General features: G+C 36.8%; 2 protein-coding genes across 2 annotated transcripts in view; one reads left to right on the top strand and one right to left on the bottom strand.

The window, feature by feature from the left end:
- Positions 1-3223: 3223 nt before the first annotated feature.
- LOC125039106 (60S ribosomal protein L19-like) lies at positions 3224-7134 on the top strand. Its single transcript, XM_047632840.1, has 5 exons — positions 3224-3259; positions 4525-4631; positions 4796-4959; positions 5964-6065; positions 6891-7134. The coding sequence occupies exons 1-5, from the start codon at positions 3255-3257 to the stop codon at positions 7086-7088; spliced, it is 576 nt and encodes a 191-aa protein (XP_047488796.1). The 5' UTR covers positions 3224-3254; the 3' UTR covers positions 7089-7134.
- A 2857-nt stretch (positions 7135-9991) lies between these two features.
- LOC125039090 (ribonuclease P protein subunit p30-like) overlaps positions 9992-10000 on the bottom strand; it is a 6002-nt gene continuing 5993 nt past the window's right edge. The window contains exon 4 of the mRNA XM_047632820.1: positions 9992-10000. This exon is cut by the window's right edge and continues 493 nt beyond it. The gene's annotated coding sequence lies outside the window, so the exon portion shown is untranslated.

Genomic DNA, 10000 nt, shown 5'->3' with positions numbered 1-10000 from the left:
CACAGAGAGAGAGAGAGAGAGATAGAGAGAGATAGACTCAATCATTTACATTAATAATGCCACATGGCTGTAAGGGATCCACAGGAGAGGCGTCGCCCCCTACGAAGAATTGGGGGGAATAATGTAAGCAAATCTGGTTATGCCACAGGATGTCTGCTGGTATTATTATGATGGGCCAAAAACAATTATAAATCTAAACTGAATCTTAATTAATTCTTAATAATTATTGCACTAATCAATATAAAAAACCGCAATCTGTTCCGAAATGTTTGGGAAAGGCATCTGCAATGTTTAAAAATACACATGAGGGGGTCCCTTTTCCCAGCAAAGCCCCAGCTTCTCGCCTCACGTATTCGGTTAATTCTGCAAAGGTCTTTTCCTCTCCTCCTCTCCCTTTCCTTCTCTTCTCCATCCCCTTCTTCTGTCCATATATCCTAATCGTTAACCCATTTTTTACAATTTCCGCCTCAAGACTTTACCATAGTGCTATATGACCTTTGATGTCAAGCACATATTTGTTTTAACCATTGACCATTAACTCACGTATTCGGTCTTTGGCACCCTCTTGTTTCTAACCCCTCCCCCCCCCTCCTTCCAAACTATCTGAAAAATCTTTGACCCGCCATTGGTGCGTCGGGAAACAGACATAGTCATATTCCAATTACATAGATACACGTGCTGCTACCCGACAACCCGACACATAACGTGATTTTCATGTTCGCTTTCGCCTAATTAATTCAGGGGTAAACTGAAATAATTGTATGGAATGATCAGCTTTTCGGTGTTTTTTCTTTCCTTTTTTTTTTTTTTTTTTTTTTTTTTTTTTTTTTTTTTTTTTTTGGTAAGACAAAACGTACTCAAAAGAACGCGGAACTTTTTAAGGGGAACTTCATTAATCTTTTATCATTTTTTTTTATTATTATTATCATTATTATTGTTTAATGATTTTCTACTGGATAACGCCTGAAAATATACCCCCCCCCCCCTCTACCAAAAAAAAAAAAAAAAAAAAAAACGAAAAAAAAAACAGGTACGCCTCATTTGGGCATTTTGTTGATGCATGAGAAGGGTATCCGCGAAACTGCCAACAAAGTTTCGCTGTCGTTGTTACAGCTGAACTCTACCATTTTAAGCATTGCAGATTGCACATATATCTTGCACTTGCACTTCGTATATCTCAATCCAGACACTGGACTAAGAATGAAAGAAATTAATGGCCACAATGTACCTTTAGGATAACAACACAAAACAAAAAAAAGTAATGACCAAACTATACCACTAGAATAATGAATAAATAAAAAGATACATAAAATATAAATGAAAAGAACCGAAATGTACCACAAGAATAAAGAAATTAATGACCAGAATGTATCACTAGAATAAAAATGATAATAATAACCAATATGTAAAACTAGAATGGAGAAATTGATTAACAAAATGTACCATTATATAAAGAATTTGTGGATTAAAGGTAATTAAGCAAGTCATTGGCTCCTCTTTTCCTCTTCCTCCTTCTACTTCTGCTACTTCTCCATCTTTTTCTTCATTTTTCTTCTTTTTCTTATTCATATTTTCTTTTTTATTTGTTTATTTTTCTTTCTTTTTTTTTCTTTTATTTTTCTTCAAATTTTCTTATTTCCTTTTTCTTTTCTTTTTTTCTTTCTTTTTTTTTTCTTCTCTCTTCTTTTTTATTTTTATTTTCTTTTCTTTATAATTTTCCTATCTTTTTCTGTTCTCTTCTTTTCTTTTCTTTTTCTTCTTATTTTTTCTTTTTCATTTCTTTTCTTTTCTTTATAGTTTTCTTTTTTTTTCTTTTCTTTTTCTTCTCATTTTTTTCTTTTTCTTTTTCTTTTCTTTTTCTTGTTTTCTTTTTCGTTTTCTTTTCACTCATTTTCTTTTTCTTTTTCTTTTTCCTTTCTTTTTTCATTTCCTTCCCTCTTCTTTTTCTCTTCATTTTCTTTTTTCATTTTCTTTTTCATTTTCTTTTTCTTTTCTCTTTCTCTTCCCTTATTCTTTTTTCTTCTCTTTTACAAATGAAAGACAGAATCGCCTCCTGTATATATATATAGGCCTACATATTTTGCCGATCTCTCCCCCGCTTTTCCAAGTTTCAAAATTTCTAGACAGGAACAAACGAGGAAGAAGATTGATTAGAGAGAGAGAAAAAAAGACAAAATACAATTATGCACTCACACACACACACACACACACACACACACACACACACACACACACACACACACACACACACACACACACACACACACACACACACACACACACACGCACGCACATGAATGAGAATGAATATCTAAACAATACAAGAAATGTATTTGACCGGTTTGACCGATATATATATATATATATATACATATACACATAAACATACATACATATATATATATGTATATAAATATTTTTTTTCTGTCGAAGATATAATCGAAACCGGTCAAATACATCTCTTATTTTGTGAGGATTCTCATTCATACCTTTCCTACATTTGTCAACATGAATGTGGTTCACATATATATATATATATATATATGTATGTATATACATATATATATATTTATATATGCATATCTATCTATCTATCAAGTTGAGCATCCCCTCTTTCACATACATCACATGGTGAAAGCAACAGAAAGAAATCAATAGAGACAGAAGGTAATTATTATAATTGCTGATTCCGATGAATATGCATATTATGGGGAAAAAAATATTGAGTTTTGATAGTAGTTTTTGCAACTATTATTTTTGATTTTCTAATTACATATTCAGAAGTGCAGGTAGATTACAACAATTGAGTTTTATAAACATTGTGTAACGCTTTTACAATATTGCAAAATGTTGATCACAAAATTCATCACATTATGTGGAATAGTATATAATACATGATCGTATTTTAAGTGATAATTATAATACGCTTATGCATGAAAATTGTTTGATAGACTTAAATAAAAGAATATTTAATTCACATCCCATGTATTTGCGTCAATTTCTTACACAACCAAAAAATTCAAATCTCGCGGGCTAAAAAATAAACCTTTCGGATATCCCAAACAATAGACAAAACTCAACAAAAACAAGCCAATTACCCCTAAATAGTGACCAAATGACAAAAACAAAATAAAATGCAGTAGAGAATCGTGATTAAAAGAAAACCCCATGACATATTTTCCAACCCTGAATTTCCATCCGATTTCACTTCGTCGTGACGTCACACCCTTCCCTTCTTTTCATCGGCTCTCACGATGAGGTGCGGATCGTAAACAATTTGCCTTTTCCCCCTTTTGTGAGATAAATACGTGTCTCCGAGTCGGAAAATGTGATTCTGGGTGAAATGAGTACCGGTCGATACATTTGAGAGAAGGTTTGGTGCGAAAGAGTTGGAAATTTGAGGCGAAATTGGCGTTTAAATGCGGAAACTCGTGGGAGCCGCGTGTTGTGATGTCCGCCATGATCTTTCCATCGCCCACAACTGCTCGGAAACTTTCAGGGAAATGGGCGGCTTGAGGGACGCTGGGGGGGAATATTCGTAGTTATTTGGTGCGAGTGCGTTGGGTGGAAAGCCTGTAGGTGTGTGATTAAGGGTGACTTGGTTTAATTACGTCGTTGGCATATGTTTGGCCGAGGGGACAGGTCGCAACACGATGGAGGTTCGAGATTCTGGCTTTTGTGTAGCGCGAAGAACTAAAATTTATCTAATTCTTTTGGAACTGAATTCGTTGTTAGTTGATTGGTAGTGTAATGGGGTTAACTTCTCGAAATTTTGATAATTGGAGAAACATGTGCCAACGTGATGCAATGTGTAGGTGCAGTTTTAACTAATTATATTTCAATCATTTACCTCTTTTTGTGTGTTACTAGAAGCGAGCGAGTTGATTAAGTAATTAGGGGATTGTTTACTTGCTAAAGATTAGGGTATTAGTGATTTTTGACTTCATGATTGCTCATTGTGATAATCATGTTTTTCTGACCTGCTATTTAGGGCCCCCTGTCCTCCTCATGGCCGGTTTAAGAGTTGAAGTGACTATATTTACGTCTTGACTAGTTTTATGGGTGTCCCGGTTTCAGTGTAGAGTTCTTGCTTTTCCCATGGCAGGGCAGAGCGCCTGATGCTGAGTCTGCCATTAATATGTAGAGGATTCTTGTTTTCCTGGCAGGGTTTAGGGGGGTCATTGTCTAATGCCCTCTGCATTACACTATGTAGTGACTGATACAGTACTGTGTTTACAGTGTGGACGTTTGTGACAGGAACTCCTAGGAAAGTCGATATATATTTCAGTACGTTACAGTAGACCTATCAATCCCACCCAGTAGCATGTGGGGTTTGCCTTTCCGCTCAGAAGAATGTCAAAATTGCCCTTTCATCAATAGTCGTTAACTGGTGTATAGGGAATAGAAGCATATGTAAATGTGGAGCAGTTACAGAATGATGAATGTTTGATAAAATAGCTAGGGAATTAAAATTAAGTAATTTTTTAATAGTTAACACTAACTTGTTATTTCCCAATCTTACAGTTCGCTCAAGGTACAGAAGCGCCTTGCGGCGTCAGTCTTAGGATGCGGCAAGAAGAAGGTCTGGCTCGACCCCAACGAAATTGGGGAGATTGGCCAGGCTAACTCTCGTAAGTTGCCCTTTCAAACTGGCTTAGAATGTGATAAGAGATTGCATGCTATTAAAATTTGGTCAATGTCTTTAGATTGTTAATGAAATGCATTTTCTTTGGAATTTATTATTGAGCATTGTGAGAGCAGGTAAGGCCTTCTAAACGGAATGTTTGCTCCTCAGGCCAGAACATCAGGAAGCTTGTCCGTGATGGTCTCATTATCAAGAAGCCCAACAATGTGCACTCGCGATTCCGTGCCCGTAAGATGATGGAGGCACGCAGGAAGGGTCGCCATATGGGTTATGGTAAGAGGAAGGGTACCAAGGAAGCCCGTATGCCCTCCAAGGTGAGCGTCACCCCCTGATCTCCCTGGGTTTGGTTTGGGGTGGTTGCTAATGATCGGAGTAATGAGGTTTTGCAGTTTTGTATGCGATTTGTTCATTTTCCTCTATCTGTTTCAGCCTTGGTAACATTAACCAGTTTAACTTTCATGCTGTTGATTATACCATACAGAATGAGGACCTCATTTTCGTTAAAATATAGCATTTGTTGGTCTCTTGTACTTTTTCCTGTAAATGTTCAAATAGAACAGTTGAATGTCCACAAAGAATATAGGTACTAGGGGTGTAATTTTTACCCATGAGAGATGCCACAATTGCTATTTTTGCCAATGGCATCTGTATCCAAAATATGAAGATTGCTTGCTTAAGATGTAAAATAAAATTCTTTTGACAATCCCCCCCCCCCCCCTTTAGTTTGGAGTCGTTTTTCATTCATAGCACTCAAACCAGAGCCTGCCACAACAAGAAAGTTCCACTCCTTTGTAGCACCTTGTTTGCCATATGATTTGAGTCCACCCCTGTTGTGGCATGTACTGAGGCCTTCCTGGCATCCTTTGATTAAGGCTTATAGACCTCCAAGAATAGCCAGTAATATGAGCTTGATGTCTCTTGAACCTTGTACAACTGTCTTGCTGGTTGTCTGTGGTTTGGAAGACCTTTGCTGAAGCATTGAAGCATAGAGGCCAAGGTGGCTTTTCATGAAGCATAGATAAGAGATGCAAGATGAGAACTGACAGTTGAAAATTAGCACATGCCTACTGACTAAGTTAGATGCATAGTTGACTATTAACGTTTTGATAGAATGCAAGTAGTTTGACAAGTAAGTAATTTTTTAATAAATCAAAGACCAAAGGGTTAGATATTGAAAGGAAGTTTCCCTAATTGGAGGGGTTTGGCAACCACCTATAACTGACCTGCACTGTTTTATTTAAAAAGATGGTCTGAAATTTGGTAAGATTTTTTGTCATGAAATAATTCACTGTTTAATGATAATCTTGTTCACTCCAAGGTCCTGTGGATGAGGCGTATCCGTATTCTCCGACGCATGTTGAAGAAGTACCGTGAAAATAAGAAGATTGACAAGCACCTGTACCACGAGCTGTACTTGAAGGTACGAACCTACAGAACTTTTCTGGTTCTTGTAGTGTTTAATCTGTCACAGATGGGTCATGTGCACCAGGGGTCATAACAAACCGCTTGGTCTATGGGTTATACTTGTATGTGTGGAGATACCAGAGTGCGTGGAGCAGGACGTTCTGCTTGATGTAGCGGACTCCTGCCTCCAGTGTCTGGTTGAATTTCTGTTATGTGGCGGTTGATGGGTTAAGGGATATGTCTTAGAGTATGGTTGCTTTTTTATTTTTCTTTATCTTTTTAATAACTTCATTTTAACTTCATTTTAATGACAGTAAGGAAGTTCGAGGGTTAGACCTTGATACTTAATTGGAAGAAAATAAAGACCCTTTAAGTTAGGAATGAATTATTCATGTACATATTGCTTCTAATTATTAGAAGAAACGGAATTGGAAACTTCCCTTCCACATTTAGGTTTCTGAGTATTACTGAATTGTTTGTTTACATTGGCAATTGTGATTTCCACCAAATTGGATCCAATAGTTTCAGGATTAAGGCCTGAATATCTTGACTTCATTCCCTGTAAAACCTAAAAACCTAAGCATATGTAAATGTGGAGCAGTTACAGAATGATGAATGTTTGATTAAATAGCTAGGCCTTAATTTCACACTACTAGGCAAGATACAAAGTTTACTCCAGATTATACTACTGGGTATCCAAATTCTCAGAATTATTAACTGTTAGAATTAGAATGTAAGCAGGGTTTTGAAAGTCACTATCATAAATCACACCTGCTGTTTGACTGGTGTTTGACAGCCATTTTAAACATTTTAATGGATTCATGAAAATCCTTTCTTTCAGGTTAAGGGTAATGCATTCAAGAACAAGCGTGTCCTTATGGAGTACATCCACAAGAAGAAGGCCGACAATGCCCGTGCCAAGATGCTCAGCGACCAGGCCGAGGCCCGCAGGACCCGTGCCAAGGAAGCTCGCAAGCGCAGGGAAGAGCGTCTGGAACAGAGAAGGGCTGAAGCTCTTAAGATTAAGGATGAGGCCTAATTGTGTACTTGCGGAGAAAAAAATAATAAAAAAAAAGCCAACAAAACTCCTGTTTACCATTTTTTTACGATTGGTTTCATAATCCTTGTCCCGTTTGCATGGAAGGCCAAATGCATTGTTGATTCTGGCCATTGTATGTGCGTGCAAGCTGTACCTGTCATGAATCTTGATTATGTGGAATTGGCTTCAACAGTCCTCAAAATTTGAATAAATGAAATACCCAGCTCGAAAGTTGCCTGTCCAGGTGTATTAATTGTATATGCAAGGAGGGTGGCACAGGAAAAAAATTTGCTGACAAGAATGGATTTATATTCGATACATTGAATATTATTATAATGAGCTTAAAAATTAGATGCAAAAATACTCCTTTTCTGGGAGGATAATCTTTATTTTTATATACTTTTTGAAACAATTAATATTGTTGAATTGGTGTTTAAGACATGTATACTATTAATCAAAATATCCCTTTTGTCAGAGAACCAATATAGTTGTGGATTGTTGATATACTGGAGAAGCAAGTTATAATAAAGCTTGTCCTAGTTTTAACAGCTGTTCATTTGTTTTAAACATTTGCTGAACTAATTTTTATTTTCAGCTGGGGAATTTGTGAGGTATTGAGAGACAGCATGGTAATTTGGGCATTTCTGAAATCTGGACAAGCCATTGCTTTTCAAGAAAATGTAGAATACATAATCAGAATTGCATATCCATGTAGAGAAAAAAAAATTAAATGATTAAGTATAGATATGCCTATCTTCAAGTACTGAACATGGAAGATGAGTTCCCTGCTTGTTTGAGAAATGTGGTTTGATATGTAAGAAGGCATTAAAAAAGTAATTAAGAACAGTGCAACTCCAAGAAAGTAAAAGCCAACTTAAACTTTCATAACATAGAGGTTTTAGCATCCATATATATAAGGGCCATGAACATGTTGCTTATATTCAGAAACCTTCTGGACACCTTTTTTGGTAGTTGTGCAGAGATGCAGACCTGCACTGGTAGCAGAATCCCGATCAGCTCTAGCTGTGATGTGAGCCAGCTCAATGGGAATTGGCTGTGTGACTGATCCAGTTATTTGTTGATGGATAACTTGAACATTTGGACACTGATATGGTGAAAATTTAATTGTACTGGAAAATCTAGAAAAAACAATACATTTGCACAAATATAAAACAAAGATCAAGAGGAAACTCTGTTATGAGTACAATTGCTGACATTGCATGAAAAACAGGAGATGAAGACTTGAGGCCCAACATTGGGGATGACCTCTGCCTTGGCCCTCATCCCTCGCCTCAACTCATTTTGCAGGGTCTTCTCTTTTCCCCCTCTCCTTTTCTTTCTCTTCCTTATCCCCTTCTGCCCACTTATCCTAATCGTTTGCTCATTTTTACACTTTTCACCACAATACTTTACCATAGTGCTATACAGCCTTTGATGTCCAGCACATTTATTTGTTTTAACCATTAACCATTTAGCCCCCACAAAGATTGGAAACCGGAGGAAATCATGTTAACCGAGAAAGGTAACAAATCAATTCAGTTTACTTTTAAGAGAGAAGAGGTAGAGCAATAAGTAGCAACATTGCCTATTATACTCTTTCCATAGCCTTAGGAATGGGAAGAACAAAGATAGAAGATTCTCCATAATTCATGAAAGTGTAACTAAAAGTGAAAGAGTGACAATAGATCACCAGGGGATCTCAAATAAACATAGTAGGGACATGAAGAAGAGACTGAACAATTAGCAGTCATGGAATACCAGGTAAATGTTTGGGTAGATTAGAACACACTTTTTGGGTACAGATTTGACTAAACTAAAGAGAGAAAAAGTGGAATGAAAAAAGGGCAAATTAAACTACAAACCATATAGTGAGAGAAAACCAAAGTTTAGGGTGAACCATTAAAGAAACAAATACTACGGTTTGATGAAAACTAAGAGCGAAATAATGTGGCTCTGTCACAGTGATAACTATAGCGTTATAGCTGCAGAAGTTGTGGACACCATTGTCATACATCTTTTGACAAAGTGCTATGCCTACAAACAATGTGTGCTAATGATTTTACCTGTTGATGTGACTGAGACCATACAGTGATCAGATAAGCCACTAGATTAATAATGATCACCCTAACAGCCAGACAAAAGAGAGAGAGAAAAAACGAAAAGAGAAGAGAGATGGTGGAGACAGAAAAAAGGGGGGAGAGAGGGAGAGGGAGGGAGAGAGAGAGGGGGAGAGAAGATGGAGAGACAAAGGGAGAGAAGATGGAGAGACAAAGAGAGAGGAGAGAGTAAAAAAAAAGGACCAACCAATCCATTATGGAAAAGGACATTCATCAGTTTGAAACCCATGGCTCTTGGATTTCTCTCTCCAGTCTATCAGCATTTTTTTCCTTAACCCAATGCCACTGGGGAAAATGCATAAAAAATGGGGAAAATGTTGTGCTCATTTTTTATATTTTTGTGAAATGTCTTTGCACATAGATAGCTCTGCTATTGCTTAGTCACAAAGAAGTTAATTAGTAGACCTTATAACCTTACCTGATTTCACCTTTCCTTGAATAGGCTGGAAAAACATATTTTTTACCAGTGCTGTGAATATTGATGGTGTTATTTTCATTATAACCATAATTACAATAATGTTATAAACATTGGTAACAGCAATATAAGATAGCATAAAATATTTTCGCAAAGGGTAAACGGGCGAGACAGGCAGTACTCATAATTGGCTCACAGGTGACTTAGTACAAGCCATTTATGTGGAAAAACAATTAAACAAGTAAACTCACAGTGGGCATGGCATGTACATACATGCCATGCACGTCGCCATTGGGTTAATGTCTCCAAGAAAGGTAGTTCAACTTGACAACATTGTACAGAAAAGGAAATGCCTAAAATCATAAACCATATAGAGTATA

This window comes from Penaeus chinensis, chromosome 26 (assembly GCF_019202785.1).
Source record: "Penaeus chinensis breed Huanghai No. 1 chromosome 26, ASM1920278v2, whole genome shotgun sequence".
In the NCBI taxonomy this organism is placed as follows: Eukaryota; Metazoa; Arthropoda; class Malacostraca; order Decapoda; family Penaeidae; genus Penaeus; species Penaeus chinensis.
This window is presented reverse-complemented; position numbering and strand designations above follow the sequence as displayed.

What these genes read in the sequence shown, in the direction of transcription:
- LOC125039106 (XM_047632840.1), top strand. An exon ending in GATTGGCCAGGCTAACTCTC is followed by an intron (nt 4,632 to 4,795) that starts GTAAGTTGCCCT and finishes TTTGCTCCTCAG; the next exon opens with GCCAGAACATCAGGAAGCTT. An exon ending in AAGCCCGTATGCCCTCCAAG is followed by an intron (nt 4,960 to 5,963) that starts GTGAGCGTCACC and finishes GTTCACTCCAAG; the next exon opens with GTCCTGTGGATGAGGCGTAT.